The sequence below is a fragment of the Arachis hypogaea genome, chromosome 19, assembly GCF_003086295.3.
Source record: "Arachis hypogaea cultivar Tifrunner chromosome 19, arahy.Tifrunner.gnm2.J5K5, whole genome shotgun sequence".
Lineage (NCBI taxonomy): Eukaryota > Viridiplantae > Streptophyta > Magnoliopsida > Fabales > Fabaceae > Arachis > Arachis hypogaea.
The window spans coordinates 35,410,771-35,428,286 of record NC_092054.1 but is presented as its reverse complement, the minus strand read 5'-3'; the positions used below and the strand labels follow the sequence as shown (position 1 = coordinate 35,428,286).

General features: G+C 37.3%; 1 protein-coding gene across 3 annotated transcripts; it reads right to left on the bottom strand.

The window, feature by feature from the left end:
• Nucleotides 1-392: 392 nt before the first annotated feature.
• On the bottom strand, nucleotides 393-5,845 carry LOC112775217 (importin subunit alpha-2). Of its 3 annotated transcripts, none has more exons than XM_025818709.3 (11): nucleotides 5,270-5,845; nucleotides 4,906-5,002; nucleotides 4,720-4,811; nucleotides 4,186-4,317; nucleotides 3,651-3,836; nucleotides 2,825-2,988; nucleotides 2,607-2,685; nucleotides 1,817-1,945; nucleotides 1,572-1,699; nucleotides 1,074-1,473; nucleotides 393-962 (listed from the first exon to the last, which is right to left on the bottom strand). In XM_025818709.3, the coding sequence occupies exons 1-10, from the start codon at nucleotides 5,483-5,485 to the stop codon at nucleotides 1,101-1,103; spliced, it is 1,596 nt and encodes a 531-aa protein (XP_025674494.1). In that variant the 5' UTR covers nucleotides 5,486-5,845; the 3' UTR covers nucleotides 393-962; nucleotides 1,074-1,100. The 3 variants fall into 3 exon arrangements, with proteins under 3 accessions (XP_025674494.1, XP_025674492.1, XP_025674496.1); XM_025818707.3 differs by having other exon boundaries at nucleotides 393-934; nucleotides 5,270-5,825; XM_025818711.3 differs by having other exon boundaries at nucleotides 393-925; nucleotides 5,270-5,823.
• Between the last annotated feature and the right edge of the window lie 11,671 nt (nucleotides 5,846-17,516).

The window sequence follows — 17,516 nt, the reverse complement described above, 5'->3', positions numbered from 1 at the left end:
AACAAAATGCAAACACTTCTGTATTTGCTTTGGATCATCCCCTATTAAATTCATTATGTTATAATTCATTTATTAATATTAAATACATAAAATATGAACCACCATATCCCTCTCACAATGACTGACAGTAATAAAAATTCAAACAGACAAAAGATGCCTCATAAGAATGATCATCCCCTATTAAATTCATTATCTGTTATAATTCATTTATTAATATTAAATACATAAAATATGAACCACCGTATCCCTCTCACAATGACTGAGTAATAAAAATTCAAACAGATAAAAGATGCCTCATAAGAATAGTATCGTGTAGGCAGAATACAATTGTAAATCAAGAAAACACTGTTGAGACCGTTAAATAGGAGACTAAAACATAGAGGCTAAAATAATGCAAGCAAAAAACGAAAAAACCAGAGATTAACTAGATATAAAATTCTAATACACAACAGGGGAAGCCCGTTACTTTTCGGCCACCCAAACCAAACTAGAAATACACAAGGAACATAACGAAACGAGGGCCAATATGACAACTAATTTAACATCAGGGAAATCATCAAAACTTAATCGTCAAAAGAACTTAGTGGCTACAAGGGAAGTGGTAAAACAAAGACTTCAATGTTTCCTTGTAACTATAATGGAGGACAGAAATAATATTTAGCATATTACAAAGGAAAACCAACGAGACTGAACATCAATACTATGATGATGATCAGAATGAACTCAAAAGTGATATCTAAATTGGCAAAAAAATCATGCCACAACTCATATGACACCATGTGATATGTAAACCAGCCACTGTGAAAACCAAAGCTGGGTCCAGCAATCCTCTATTTACCAAGGATGGACCTTATAGGATGCACATAACGACAGCATTAGCTTGACCCTAATTGTTGTCCTGTGGAACTGGACGACTTTAAAGCAGCTGAAACTCCTGCAGTTGACAAATATCTGAATGATGTCTTGAATATTAAAGAAAACCAATGCCACAAACAAATCACCAAATCAGTTTTACTGAATATTAAAGGATTTGAAGATAAATCAGAATAAGGAGAAGCACGACATAATGTTACCCAGGAAAAAGCACGAATATCTTCGAATTAAAAGTTGAATCCACCAGGTGGCACAGCAGGACCATCAGAGCCACCAAAGTTGAACCCTGCTTGGGAACCATCCCCTGGAGGCATAGTCTCATCATCTTCCTCCAACCAGTATGTTTCAAGAATCTTCACTGCCTTTTCATAGATCTCTGTGTTATCATGACTCTGGAGGTTCTCAATTTTCTCCAAACCCTCCGCATCGTCAATCATTTGGGCATACAGATTCACATCACCAGTATTGCCCATATTTTTATCAGCTTCACCCACCTTCAAGATGTTTTCAAGTCCTTCCAGACAAACTGTCACAATTCTAGGATCAGGACAGATGAGAAGATCACACAAGGGCTTGATGCACCCCTGGCTTACCAGGTACCTGTCAACCAGGGAAAATAATCATAACTTGATACTAGAAGTATCATAACACCACTATCAAATCAAAGGGATATTATGATCAAAAGCTACTCTCCATACTTGATTTGTTCGTGAGATCCACCAGATGTAGCATTTGATATAGCCCAAGCAGCCTCTTTCTTGATGTCAAACTCAGCATTTTGAAGCAGGTTGACCAAAGGACCAATTATATTAGACTCAATTACGGCCTGTAATAGAAAAATACAACAAAATGCTCAGAATTAGAAGAGGATATTATGAACTTTAATTATTAGAACACGCAAGTAAAACAAAATAAAGAGGGGGGGGGGGGGATCATGCTATACCTGAATCTGCTGTTTATTACCAGCTGTGATGTTTGATATGGTCCAACAAGCTTCCTTCTTGATGCTTTTTTTATAACTATTAGACAACAGGTTAAGAAGGCAAGGAAGTGCTTGATGGTTGATGATAACCTATGGAGAAAAGAATCGCATTTGAAAAAACCCGAAAAAGTATTGACAAGAACATTTAATTACAGTAACACCAAGTTTAATTAGGCAATTATCGTCAGAAACATGTTTAGGTTGAACACGGCAATGGAGTTTGAAAGAAAAATTACAAAACCCATTATCTTTCATTGTACTGAAGCTACATTTAATATAATCACGAAATCAATCTTTACAAAAATTTGGAATTCAACTCAGCAATAATGTTGCAGTTTGATGCCTGTGACACGTCTGTGGGTGAATGAGAAAAAGAGCAAAGCAAGGAGTGGCAAGACAAACCAATCAATAATTGATAATCTAAGAAGCACACTACTGATGAATGAATAAGATGACTGATAATACTTGACCAAAACATTCAAATTCAAATTTGAAAGGAACAACAAAGGATAAAAAAAAGTCAATTTTAAAGTGTTAACATCAACAACAATATGACTTCTATAGAGTGGCGAACGGGTGAAATGTTATACTACAGGATTAGTAATGTGGAAGAAGAGAGGAAGGGAAAAGGACATCACAGTCAATTGTGATAGGCATGCTGTGTCTATGTCCCAATATTCCTCAATGCAGAAAGGCATAGCGAGATACTGATCACAACAACAGAATCGTGACATGTTCTGGAATTTAATACCTGAGTTTGCATATCATCTCCAGTGACAATATTTCCAACAGTACGAAGAGCAGGAATTAGAACTGAAGGGGATGGGTGCCTGAACAAGATTATTTAAAATAAAAAAAGAAAAGAAAATAGTTAGAACTTGACAACAAATTGGAATTGGGTCGTCAGGACACGAGCATTCAGGCATTTTTCTTTTTGGAACAAAACTGCGACATAAGTTTAGTACTCACATTAAAAGTTCAACTAGCCGGGGACAGACACCAGCTTCAATTACAGCTTGAATTTTGTCATTTGTACCATCAGAAAGATATGAAAGTGCCCAACAAGCATCGGTCAAGACTTCTTCATCATTTGAATGGATAAGACTAGCAAGGGCAGGAAGTGCAGGTTTAACCTGTTTAAAGGGGAAAAAAAGAACAAAATATATGGCAAAGAATAAAACATAAGTAACTTCAGTTAAGTGGAAGTGAGAAGTTTTGAAAACTAAAACTGGATAAACCATTGATGTAGCAAATGGCAACCTCCCAAATAAATAATGACTTTGGCTGTTACTTGGCTGATACTAAGACAAAACATACAAGTGCAACGAAATTACATATTAGATAATCTACAGCCACTAACAAAGAAGAATGCTGGCACATCCTAGAAACATGATGATAGAATTGCATGAATTGATTTTTAAGAGAACGGAGAAAAAGCTGAGGGACATTGCTCATCAGATCCAAAAACCAACTCTAACAAAGTAATAAAGTATTCTAGAAAATACAAGGACATTCTAATCAATAGGGTACATACATGTACATCTAGATCTCATTGTGATAAAGGACTGTACTAAAACAATTAAAAGGGCAAGTAAAGATATGATGCTGCTTTTGGTTTCAATGGGGAAGAGAAAGAAGAGAAGGGTTTAAAGTATATAATGGACTAAGATTTACACTTCAAGACCTCCATTCCTCTCTGAAACAAAAACTTGCAAACATACCGAAGGACCAGACAATCAATTTTCAAAGACTGATTATTCAGAGAGATTAAGGCATTAAATAAACTGTTTTTCACCTGATCAAAAGGAGGCTGTGGCTTGCCCCTGCAGAAGTTTGAAAGTGTCCAGGTAGCATTCCTAAGCATGGAAAGTTTGGCATGTTCATTCAATTGCGCCAACAGAGGAAGCAGAGCACCATGACTGAGTACAAGATCACGGCATCTGGGAGAATCCCCAGCAACATTTCCTAATGCCCACACTGCCTGGAAACCAAAAACAAGTGGTTAAATAAAAACTTTTAACAAAAGATACCATGGATAAATTTAGATACAATGCATTGCATCGCATTGTCTGCTACATATTAATAATAAATAATAACACTCAGCATTAAGAACTCTCCCACTTTCTTTGTATGCATGAGCACATATATAGCAACATTATACCTGCCACAAGTATCTCATCAAAATCCAGAGGGGAAGATGAATAACTGTATTTCATAATCATGATCCATATTTTTAATTTCACAAACTTAACAAAAACAACAATTAAACACAAACAATGCATGTATATGTTCCCCAACGCTTAACGGATGCAACAGCACAAAAAAGGTACCTGTTCACGGACATCGTCACTGGGTGAAGCAAGGAGCCTTACAAAAATGGGGACAGCCCCATGATCAATTACCACCTTGGTGTTTTCAGATGTTCCAGAAGCTATATTTGTCAAAGCCCAAGCTGCCTCGAACTAACAACATGCAATGAACATAGTCAATGAAATATAGTAGAAGCTAGAAAGCATGTACATAACGACTGGCCATTTGTTTCTACAGGTCCACATTAGACCTTGTTCGACACACTAATAACACATTTCATAATTCACATGTACATTTGGGGGAAAAAATAATCTAAGAAAAGAAATGACATGCAAATTTTTAGTTTATTCAGATTTTAAAATAACTTTTAATATTGAAAATTAAAACATGAATCATCTTATTTAAATTTTTTCAAATTTTTAATTACATACACCATCTATGAATATTGTAATTTTCAAACTTTAAAGTGTTCCAAGTGTTCTGCATCCATATAACTACCTACCTGTACTTTCAAGTTAAAAGACTAATCAAAGAAAACAAGGCAGACAACAAACCTGCAACTGGGGGAAATCATCCCTCGAAAGAAATTCAACAAAGCGAGAAACGACACCAGCCTGTATAACCTCCTCAATCGGCGGACAGCGCTCTGGAACACAAAAAGCATCCATCTAAGTGAACTAAACAAAACTACAAGAAATAAATGAGGTAGTAGTATAAACTATAAAGACCAAACATCTAACCAATCGAAAGCAACTTCCGGAACTGAGTAGTTGCTTCCAGCTGAAGGCTATTATCATCAGAATAAACACCTGCAACCATCGTAGGTAGGTGTTCCAACTGCACCACCATAAACTTTCAGTGTAAGCAAATTAACACAATCAACGCACTGCCATCAACATTCTTAATAAAACTACTGAAGTCTACTCGGTAAACATAAATATAACGAAATCAGAAGATCAATTCAACAATTCAAGTAGGTCAACCGAGCACGCATCTAAGTAAACTAACGATACCCATTTTCGAGGGATAAAATAGGGAGAAAAATGATTATCATTATGAGCAGGAAAAAAGAGAGTACAGATTGTGGAAAATTTAAGAATTGACCTTCTTCTCTAGCACAGTGGATTGTGCCGAAGCGGGAATCTGCTGTGCTTGGAGACCCTCGCGCCGCTTCTTCTGTAAGCTCTCTTCCCTTCGGTTCTTCCTGATCTCCACCATGGTGTCTTCTCGCCGCCGGCGACCCTCCTCGGCGTCGACAGCCACCTTGTAGCGGCTCCGGCGGACATCGGTCCTTGAGTTTCCGGTTGGGCGATACGACATCGTTTGGGAACAATCAAGAGAAGAGTGAACTGATTAGTAGGGTTTCTTGGAGAGTAGATAAATAGAATCGAAGAGATTTTGGGTTTAAGCCTTAAGCTATTGGAAGTTGGAAGTCTTGAAAAATAGGGTTTTTGCTATTGAAGAAATGGCAGGAAGCGGGAGCAGACTGGGTGTGTTTGGAAAAGAGAACAACTGGACAAGTATAACTTGGGTCTAGGATGCACAAGCGTAGACAGCGTAGTGGCTAGTTGTCCGTGCCATTCATAAAATATTCATTCTATCAATCTATAATTGTTAATTAACATATAAACATAAAATAATCTACGTAATGTCTAATTGCAAATTTTTAAAAATCGAACTGCTTATTTGAGGCGGATTTTCAAAACCATAAATAATCGGTAAGGGCATCAAATTATATCAAATAACATTATAAATACATCGAATTATACCAAATAATATCACAGAAATAAATTATTATTTTTATGAGAATTAACAAACTAACTAAGTAATAGTTAATTGATTATTTTAGTTAGATAATTAAAATTAAGAATTTCAAGAACAATTGCATAAAAATAATGAATTGAATAAAAGTAAGTTGTAAGTAATTAAAAAAAATATAATTCAAAAAAATTAAGATTTTAGTAATGTTAAAATTTTTAAAAAAATATTTTTTACTTTTCATCTCAATCAACCAATGATATATCTATGACAAATTATAAGTAATCAAACTCCAATTTATAAGTAATTCAATTTCTCTAATCTTAATCAATTATCAATTCTTTGATTAATTAATTGTGACAAGAGGTTAAGAACATTTATAGATTTAAAAAACCACACAACTCTCAAGAACCAAACTAAGTTGATTCGATGTCACTTATCAAGTTATCAAGTCTAAGTTCAAAACGTAAGAATCGTGAGACGAAGTTTTCAAGCTTAATTCAATTAATTAACTTTTTCAAGATATTAAGAGAATTCAAGTCAGAGAAGAATTAGTTTTCAACACATTCAAATCCTTTGGATGAAGAACGAAAACTTTTTCTTAAGAAAACATCAATGCATTAATCAAGATAGAAAAACTATAACATTAGTCTATAGGAATCAACAAAGCTCCTAACCTTAACTAAGGAGATTAGTGACTCATGTTTCAATAAAAACCTAAAATTTAGAATGGAAGACGGCCAAAAGATCTGAGACCCCTACAAAAAGTTTTCAGGATACTTTTTATACTAAAACCTAAAATAAAAACTAAGCATTAAATGCAAACTTAAAAGCAAAACATAATCAAATCTTTTAAAATTAATCTTCAAATCTTCTTAGTGATTTAGGTCCATCACTTAATGATTCAATCCTTGGCTTGGTTATTTAATATGGGCTTGAGGAGAGTCTTCTTTAAGTGTGTGATCTTGGACCTTTCTGGGAATGTGGCACGCCTATCCACTGGCGTGTTGCACATCTCTTCTCAAGCTTTGGTGGCCTTCTGGAGTTCTGGCCCGGTGTGCCACGCCTTGCGCATGGCGCGTAGCACGCCGCAACTTTTTTCTTCCTTGGGAGTTCCAACCATGGCGTGTGGCACGCCCTATGTATGGCATGTTACACACCAGTTTTTGCCATTATCGAGGCCTTGAAGGCGTGCCAAAATGGCACACTCTTGTATATGGGCATGTGGCGCCCAACCTTAAAGTGGAGTCATGCATACGCATGGAAGATGCGTACGCATGATTGGGCAAAATTCTTCATTTGTGCATATGCATGGGGATGCGTACGCATGATCCATCAAACTTTCAAGCTTTGTGGGTACGCATGGGGATGCGTACGCATGATTAAGCAAACTTTAGGTCTTGTGCGTATGCATAGGAGATGCGTACGCATGACTGCTCCTTCGAAGGCATGCCAAAATGACACGCCCCTTATCTTGGCATGTTACACGCCACGATTCTTGGCCTCTTGGAGCACGCTTTTTGGGCATGTGACACACCCTGGCTTTGGCGTATTGCATGCCCACATTTATGCATATACACCATGGACTATTATATATCATTGGAAAGTTTTGGATGTTAGCTTTTTAACACCGCTAGAAGCGCTTCGTTTGAACCTCTTCATTTCAAGTTATGCTCATTGGAGTAGGAAGAGATCAAGGTTGCTTGCCCACTTTGTGCACAAAATTACCCCCTGGACTTTTGTCCCAGCGTGTGGCACGCCCTCCCTTTTGGCGTGTTGCACGCCCTCTCCTCTACTTCCTTGTATGTGCATGTTGCACGCCCTCCTTTCTGGCATGTTGCACGCCAGTTTTCTGCCTCCTGAGGGATGTTTTTCTGGTTGCTTTTCTTTGCTTGTTCTTTGCTTCTCTTTTGCTATCATTCTCCTACAATTAACAAGAAATTAAAGTATTCAAAGTACTAATATAATATCATATAAAAGCACATGGTTATCAAGCAAAAAGTCATCAATTTCACCTAAGAAACACCCAAGAAGAGTACATAAGATGCTCATGCATCACAACACCAAACTTAAGCTCTTGCTTGTCCTCAAGTAAGCAAAGAATCATGCCTAAATCATCAAAGTTTTAAAGCTTAAAATGTAAGGGGTGAATGGTAACAATTCAAGTGGTTTTGATTAGTCGTTTCACTTATGCACAATTCAACACAAATGGTTATAGTCTTTCAAAGCCTCTATCCGAATTAGATTATGAAGTCCTTCCTTGAATCATCACCTTGAAGCAAGCTTATTTACTTTCTTTTCACATTTTTTTTGTTGGGTGCTTTGCACCTTGAGCCTAGCCAAGATTCTAAATGTTTTGTCTCAAACTTTGCTTGACACAGAAACACCACAAGTACTTGATCGGGGAGCACTTTGAGTTCGCAATGTCCTTTTAACATTCTCAATTAGAGGTGCTCAGAGCTTTTGGCTTCTCTTTCTTTGGGGGGGGGGTGCTTTGCACCTTTGAGTTTAGCTGTGACTTTAAATGCTTTGTTTTCAAGCTTTACTTGATACATAAGCACCACAAGCACTTGACTTAGGAGGCTTTTTGAGCTTATTTTTCTTTTAATTTTCTTAGTCAGTAGTACTTAGAGACTTTGGCTTCTCTTTCAATCCCTTTTTTTGTTAATTATTGTTTGTTATATTCTTGCTTCTCCAATGCTTTGTCAAGTGTGAAGATCCCATAACAATCCTCTAAACTACCCCAAATAATTTTGCTCGGTAAGTGTTGAACATTTTAGTTAGTTTGGTCTTTTAAACTCACATTGTCATGCTCTCTATATTCAACACCTTGTTCCTTTTTTTTTCTTCTTAGCACATGATCCTTACTTGCTTTATGTAGCAAGCACAATTATAATTGTGGGTTGTGATGGACAAGTCATGATAAGCTCTTGAGAGACAGGAACCATAAATACATTATATGAGATAAAATAGGATAACATACATGCACATAATTAAAATGGAAGGAGGCAAATAGAATTCAACAACCTTAGTTATCATTGCCATCGTCGTCATCATCTTCTTCGTCATCCTCTTCATCACCTTTTAGGCTATGTAGAGCATAGCCTCCAATACCAAACTTAGAATGGTTGCTTGTCCTCAAGCAACAAAGAAAAACAATGGTGATGGACTAAGGAATAATCATGATTATGTAGTAAAAACAATTAAGTGATGCGAAAGCTTATTGAAGTAAAACAAACAAAATTAAAAACAAGACAAAATTAAAGACAAAACAAAATTAAAGACAAAACAATGTAACATAAATAAGTTGCTAATATGTTTGCATGGGGGGTGTACCTTTGCATGGGTGAAGTGTGGCAACACCAAACTTAGTGTGAGAACACCAAACTTAGTGTGACACAATCAAGGAGAGGCTAAGCCAAGTACCCAGTGAAATGCAAACAACATGTTGGTATAGTAATACCAAACTTATTCCATCAAACACATATACAACATGAAGCAAAGCAAAAGAAAAATAAAAAGAGATTACCTAACGTTGGGTTGCCTCCCAACAAGTGCTTCTTTAACGTCACTAGCTTAACGGTTGATCCTTGCTAAGGTGGAGGTTGATCATAGTGCTCCAATGCCTCCCTTCTCACTGTGAATGTCCTCCTATTATCTTCATCTATGAGTTTAATGTGTTCCAAAAAATGGATCTTATTTACTGTGTAAGGTCCATATCATTTATGGAACTTGTCTGGCCACATCCATGGTGGGGAAGGTAATTGTATCACTTGTTATCTAGATGAGAAGTCTCTTATAGGGTTCTTCTTATTTCTCCATCCTTTAGGTATCTTCTTCTTGGGAGCTTCCCTTTCTTCATTTGATAATACCCTCCCAACACCAAACTTAGATTTGATGTCAGGAGGTTATTTATTGATTTCAAAAGGTAGCTTAGGTTGTAAACTCTTGTTAGTCTCATTTGTGTCTTCAATTTGTTGCACCTTTTCTCTTTCTTCTTTTCTTCCCAAGCATGGAAGTGGAACTTCTAGAGATGCTTCATCAGGGGGTTCTTTGAGACTTGGATCACTTGATTCAACCTTCATGCAATCCTCCTTGTCACTCGAGTGATGCATAATTTTAAAAACATGAAATACTAAGTGCTCATCATGCACCGTCAACATTAATTCACCTTGTTCAACATCAATGAGGACTCTCTCAGTGGTTAAGAAAGGTCTCCCTAGAATGACGGAGGAATTCTCATCCTCTTTTATGTCAAAAATAACAAAATTTGTTGAGAGAAAAAATTTTTTCACTTTGATCAATACATTCTCAACCACTCCATGTGCTTGTTTTATTAATTTGTCTACCAATTGGAGGGCTATTCTTATGGGTTTAACCTCTTGAATTTGTAACTTTTTCATCATAAAGAGGAGAATCAAATTGACACTTGCCTCTAAATCACACAATGCTCTTTCAAAGGTTGTGTTTCCAATAGTGCAGGGGATTTGGAAACTTCCAAGATCTTTCTTCTTACTTGGAAAATTCCTTTAAATGATTGTACTATACTCTCTAGTCATGACCATTGTTTGGCCTCCCCTTAAGGATCTTTTCTTGGATAACAATTTGATGTGAAGAGAATTGATGTCGATTTAAATTTTCTCTCAAAATAGGATCACTTCGTTGTAAGTATAGCCAAATCAATAACTAACTCTCAACATCAAATTTAATTCTAAAAGGTAGTCACAATCAAAACATAATAATAAACTGAGAGTATTTAAACTCCCGGGTTATCTTCCCTAGGAGTTACAATGAAATATCAATATTGTTGGCTATGAGGGAGTATGGAAGTTGGGAAAGTAAGAGAGCAAGGAATGTAAATGGCAAGAAAGTAAATGAACATGCAATGAAATTAAAAGGAAAGCAATTAAAAATAATGCAAATGAAAATCAAATAGTAAAAAGTGCTCTAGGTGAGAATTGGGGAATTAAGGATTCCTATCCTAGTTATGGACCACAAACATGGCAATTGTGTAGAATTAATCCCAATTAGTCAATCCTACTTGAGAATTAGTCAAAAGGGCATAATTGACTCTAATCCCTAAATCCTAAGTCAACACTAGTAGGTCACTTAGAGTCAAGGAAAACCAAACCAATTAACAATCTTCAGACAATGCGGAATGGACATCCACAACTCAATTCCACCTAAACACCCAATTTCCCAACCAAGAGTGTGTGACGTGGCAGAAATTGGCGAGTCAAGAATTGTTATAAGATATGCATTGCAAGTATAGTTCTTAACCAACCAGAAATCCGCTTATCAATTTAGAAGGGTGTCACAAAAATTAAAATTAAAATACTGGGAGTATGAATCCCAGGTCGTCTCCCAACGAGTTGCAGAAATGTGTGCTATTTTATTAATCAGATGTTTTCAAAATGGTTTAAATTGAATAACAAGAAATTAAATTAGAGAATTTATGCAATTTAAATAAAAGCCTTGACTGGGAGTAGATTAGCTGGAAGCCCTATTCTTGTTGGAGTACTCTCAAGATTAATTGACAATTGAAGGTTGTCCTGTTTAGTTATCCCTTACTAGGTAAGGGAGAGTCAAACAAGTTGGAATGCTACTTCTATTCACAAGTTCCAACCCACTCAATTAAAAGGGATTGGTGTCAGTGACTAGAGGGCAATCCAACAATAAACCCAATTACAATTTTTCTTTTTGAGCATTCTGACTCAAGGGTTCCTTTCAATCAACTCCCCATCAAGTTAGGAAACTACTCGCTCATTGTGAATGTAGAATTCATAACATAGGAAAGGGAATTAAAGAAAGACATGATAAATAAAAATCAAAGAAATCAATTAAAAATAAAAATAATTCTTGTATTAATAAATTCTAAAAATAATTCAATAGTAAAATTGAGTAAATTAAAGGATATGGAAGAGTAAGAGCCAAGTAAAGAAAACGAACTAGAATGATGAAGTCTTGATGAGGTAATAACTCTTCTCTATATCCCAATGCAAAAAGCAATAGAAATAAAATCCTAAGAACTATGAATGTGTACAGAGAAAACCTAGAGGAGGAGTAAAACTAGATCTAAAAACTAAAAATTGTGTAGAATGAATGTTGTTCTCGGTCTCTGCATGTTCTCTGGCTCTAGTCTGCTTTTTTGGGCCGAAAACTAGGTCAAAACAGGGCCCAAAATCGCCCCCAGCAAATTCTGCAGATTATGCAGATCGCGCACGTCACGCGATCGCGTCATTCATGCGGCCGCGTCATTCGGCCTTTTGCCCTGCCACGCGAGCGCGTCGTCCACGCCTCCGCGTCACTTGTGCTATTCCAATCCGTGCGGTCGCGTGAACCATGCGGCCGTGTCACTGCGATTTCCTCTCTTTCGCGCGGTCGCATGAGCCATGCGGCCGCGTCACTTCTCGCTGGTCATCTCCTCAATTTCTTGTGTTCCTTCCATTTTTGCAAGCTTCCTTTCCAATCTCCAACTCATTCATGCCCTATAAAGCCTGAAACACTTAACACATATATCACGGCATCGAATGGAATAAAGGAGAATTAAAATACATAATTAAAAGTCTCTAGGAAGCAAGTTTTCAATCATGTAATAATTTTAGAAAGGAAATATAAATGCATGCTAATCATATGAATAAGTGGGTAAAGATCATGATAAAACCACACAATTAAACACATTATAAACCATAAAATAGTGGTTTATCAACTTTCCCACACTTAAACATTGGCATGTCCTCATGCTTAGTTGAAGGAGATAAAATAAATGAGTAGGAACATGTAAAACTCATGCAATGCAATGCAACCTATATATGTGAATGCAACTATATGATTCTTGTCCACTTGATCAATAGTAAATAAGCTCTTCAAAATAATTACAAGTCAAATTCCACTAATTCAATTCTTATACAGTAAGAACAGATAACAATGCAAGAATGTAGCTCATGAAAGCAAGGAACATAGAATTTTAAGCATTGAACCCTCACTGATGATGTATGTACGCTCTAATCTCTCTAGTGTATAGGGCAATCACTCTATCCTTCTCTAATCATGCTCTCTAATTTTTTTTGTTTTTCTCCTAACCAATTAACAACATTTAATATACCAATGCAAACATCATGAGGTCTTTTCAAGGTTGTAATGGGGCCAAGGTAATGGTAAGGATACATATGTGGCTAAGTAAGCTTATAAATTGAATCTTTAATTAACCCAAGCTTTAACATAACCTATATATATTCTTTATAACTTTAGAATTCATACCTAGCTACCCAGAATTTCCCTTTCACATTCCATACTCGTGTATCAACTTTTTATTTTAATTTTATCATACATGCATTGATCTTTGAATTCTTAACTTAGCATGGGTAATTTTGTCCCATTATTTATTTATTGAATATTTTTTTTAACATAAACATAAAAATAAACATAGCTTATCAATGCACATAGATTTTTAATTCTTATAGTTTCACATGAGTAGGTATCCAAATTCCCATTATATTATCATGACACATTCCCTTATTATCTTTTGTTCCCACAATTTCTCATACTTAATTAGCACACACAATTCTATCTTAAGCTAACCAAAGATTCAATTTGGGATATATAATTGTTTTTTTTTCTTCTTAAGGCTAGTAATGTGGTAAAATATAGAACAAATGGGATTTAAAGACTCAAAGTGGCTAACAAAGGTAATTGAAAGGGTAGGTTAAATTTGGATAAGTGAGCTAAACAATTAATGACCTCAATCATATGCAAACATATAAATATAATAAACATTGGACATATAGGATGGAACAAAATATAGATTACAATCATAGAGAAGTAAACACACAAGAATAAAATAATTATGGTTAAATAATGTAACCATGCATAAAGGCTCAAATCTCACAGGTTGTGTGTTCTTTTAGCTCAAAAATCATGTTCCAAATACAACTTCAAGCAAATTTAACATAAGAGTTTTAATTAAAGTTAGTGAAATTTTGTTCCGAAAATAGGGTCTTAGAGGAAAACTTATTGTCTTTTCAATCAAGTAGAACATGCATGCAACTAACCTATTACTATGCAATTTATCCTATTCTACAAAAGAAAAACTAACTAAATATCCTAATTTATTGGTGTTTAGAGAAGAGAAATTACCTCCGGAAGTCAGGTACTGACCGACCTCCCCACACTTAAGGCTTTGCACTGTCCTCGGTGCCATCTGTCAGGAACAAAGGTGGGCTGGTAGCAGTATCTCCACAGTCGGGACCATCATGGCTTCCTGTGCTGGTAAAGGAAGTGGAGTCCGGGGTGTCTGAGTCCTTGAATTTTCCCATAATCATCTCCTTGAGGTATGTAAATCGGCGCTTGTTACGGCGCTCTCTCATCTTAGCTTTGTGTTCCTGCCGATCCAACCTTTCGAGTATCTGATGGAGCAGTTGGTCTGTTGTAGGTGCTTGTGGTGTTGAAGAAGGAATATCTTCAACCGGTTCAGTAGGATGGCTTGTGGCGGCTGGTGGAGGTCTGATGTATTTCCCGTTAGGGACATACTGATCATCCCGTGGGAGCACGGCTTTGGTGTCCCCAGCTCTGTAGGAAATTCCAGCTGCTGAGACAATATCTGAGACCAAGGCGGGAAAAGGTAAGTTGCCCGCAATTTGTACATGTCCCATGGCATTCCGGATGTGTCTTGGTAGGTTCAGAGGTTGGTCTGTAAGGATGCACCAAAGTAGAACGGCTATGTCCGCAGTGAAGGAGGACTCGTGAGTGCTCGGGAAGACGTAATGGGACATGATCTGTGCCCATACGCGAGCCTCCAAGGTAAGTGCTGAAGCCGATATTCCCTTAGGGCGGGTACGATGGTATCCATAGATCCAACGGCTGCCAGGTAGTGCGATAACTCTGAGAACGGCGTCCCAGTCAAATTGGTACATCTGGCGCTTGAGTGCGGCTTCTTGAAAGGCGTCCAATCCTTCTGGAACAAGGGGAAGACCTAGAGCTTTTTGAATAGCCTCTTCTGTAATGGGGACTTGCTTCTGACGGACAAAGATAGACTGCAGGGTTGGCAGGTGGAAGTTGGAGTAGAACTCGACTACCCAAGAAAGATTGACCTGCCTCGGCTGTCTCTGTAGGAAACCCCATTGTCTTTGTGCAATTTGCGACTCAACAAAGGTAGCAATATGGTTTGGGAGGAGAAGAAGGTATTCGTTGTTGTAACTCCTTTCTACCAGGATGGGGAACATCTGCTCATAGTAGCAATTAGGAAATCGCGCAGTGTCCTTTGCTGGGAAGGCTTTTTCTTTATCATCAACCTTTATAATCCTCTTAGTTCTTTTTGTTGAGAGTTTAACCGTAGTTGAAGAGGGCTCTGCCACTAATTCTCTTTTTGTTCCTCTTCTTGCTGGTGGTTTGGGAGTAGCTTTCTCTTTTCCTTTCTTGGTGGCCATCCTGAAAAGGGGAAAAAAAGAAAGTAACGTAAATTCAAAGAGATAGAGCAAGGAAGAGGGTTGTATAAGTGATAAACAATGTATGGTAAAGAGGATGTTGTTAACACATGGTCATGACTACATGTGAAAAGTTCATCAATGGAAATATAGCAAGTGCATTGGAGGATAATTAAATGCAAGGGGTTTATTGGCATGCAGGCAAAGGCATGAGTAGCATAGATCAAGCATTTAATTAGTTGAATGTGTTATCACTCGTAACAAACTAGCCCTCACGTTTGTATTGACAATTAAATTTAATTAATACAATAGTAAAGGGAATTTGTGAAAAGCAAGCATTGAATAGTAGAATAGAATAATGTAGAAAATTGCATGATGCCATATGGGCTTTTTCACAAACACATAGCATGCATGGTAAATAAGGTATAGAAAGTATTAAAGTGAACATGCAAGCAACCCTTTAAAAAGGTAATATATAATTGCCAAACAATTTTACAACAATCCACAAGCATATAATGAGAAATAATGACTCAAATAAATTTCCAACACCAAGTAAAAAGGAAAAAGAAAGAAAAAGAAAATATGGATAACGAAAGTAAAAAGAAAAGAAAAGAAGATAACATATAAAAATAAGAAGAATAATAGAAAAGTAAGGGGGGAAGAAGAAAAGAAAACCTTGTTAATGGGGGTGAGAGAGAGAGAGAGTAGAAAGTGAGAAAGAAGGAATAAGAAAGAAGGAAGAAATAAAGAGGGAAAAGAGAAAATAGGATTTGGGGAAAAGAAAGATAAGATAATTGGCAAATCAGGGAAGCTGTGCGGCGCAAGCGACGCGGTCGCGTGGGGCACGCAGTCGCGCGACTTGCACTTATACTAATTGACGCGGTCGCGTGACCCGTTTTATGCTACTGGCGTGAGGGCAGCCTCGCACTTGCACAACTCTCTGTTCAAACTCTTATTGCGCCAAATGTTGGGTGACGCGATCGCGTGGGGCATGCAATCGTGTGAGTGGCCATTAGAAGGATATGACGCAGACGCGTGAGCCATGCATCTGCGTGGGAAGAATTGTGCGTTCAGCGCCAATCCAGCACCACTCTAGCACAACTTTCGGTCGTGCACCCTTTTCACGTCGAATTCCAAGGCACGCGGCCGCGTGAGTGACGCAGTCGCTTGGGAGGCCAATGTTCCCACCCGACGCGAACGCGTCAGCAACGCGGTCGCGTGGGGCAATTTATGCCACGGGCATGCCTCCAGCCACGCTCTCGCGTGACTCTCTGTTTGTTTTATTATTTTTTGCAATCACCTGCGACGCGGACGCGTCAATGATGCGGTCGCGTCGCGTGAATTTTTTTTTTTAAAATAAAAGTATGTAAATGCAGATGCACGAAATGTACTAATAAAGAGAAGAGTTATTGAATAGGAAAACTAAGAATAAAGAAAAGAACGATCATACCATGGTGGGTTGTCTCCTGATGCACGGAAAACTTGTCTCGCAACAAATTTCCTTCGGCAAGTGTACCGAATTTGTCGTCAAGTAAAAACTCACAATAGAGTGAGGTCGAATCCCACAAGGATTGATTGATCAAGCAACTTTAATTAAAGGAATGTTCTAGTTGAGCGAATCCAGGATTTGAGTTTAGAATTGCAGAAAATAAAATGGCGGGAAGGTAAATGACAGAAAAAGTAAATGCTAGAATTAAAGAACTGAAAGTAAATTACTGAAGTAAATTGCAGAATTGTAAATGGGAATGGGGGAATTGCTCATAAGAGTAAATAACAGAAATTAAAGAGAATGGGTAAGATCAGAAATGGGGAGTTCATTGGGCTTAGGAGATGTTGCATTCTCCGGATCAATTTCATTTTCATCTCTTCCTCAATCAATGCACTCATTGATCTCCTTGGCAATTTTAAGTGATTGAATTACAATTTCTTGTAATTCAATCTCTCAAATCTTGATCAATAGCCAATTCCTTGGTCAATTGCTCATGAGAAGAGATGAAGTATGGTCACTGATTATACCACATGCATTTCCCAAATCAAGTGTTGAGAGGATTATAGTCACATATCCATCCAAACCCAATTTGGTCCAGCATGAGAAAGCATTTCTAGCTTGATCTCTTCATTCCTCTTTCAAGGTTCAGAAGAGATCCAAGTATGAATAGCTTCTTTTCCAA

Bases quoted from the DNA above. Each gene is read 5' to 3' on its own strand.
- LOC112775217 (XM_025818709.3), bottom strand. From the start codon at position 5,485: ATGTCGTATCGCCCAACCGGAAACTCAAGGACCGATGTCCGCCGGAGC. The intron at 2,989-3,650 runs GTGAAAAACAGT...CCCTTTAAACAG, and splicing joins CACAGCCTCCTTTTGATCAG to GTTAAACCTGCACTTCCTGC. The intron at 2,686-2,824 runs GTGAGTACTAAA...AATCTTGTTCAG, and splicing joins CGGCTAGTTGAACTTTTAAT to GCACCCATCCCCTTCAGTTC.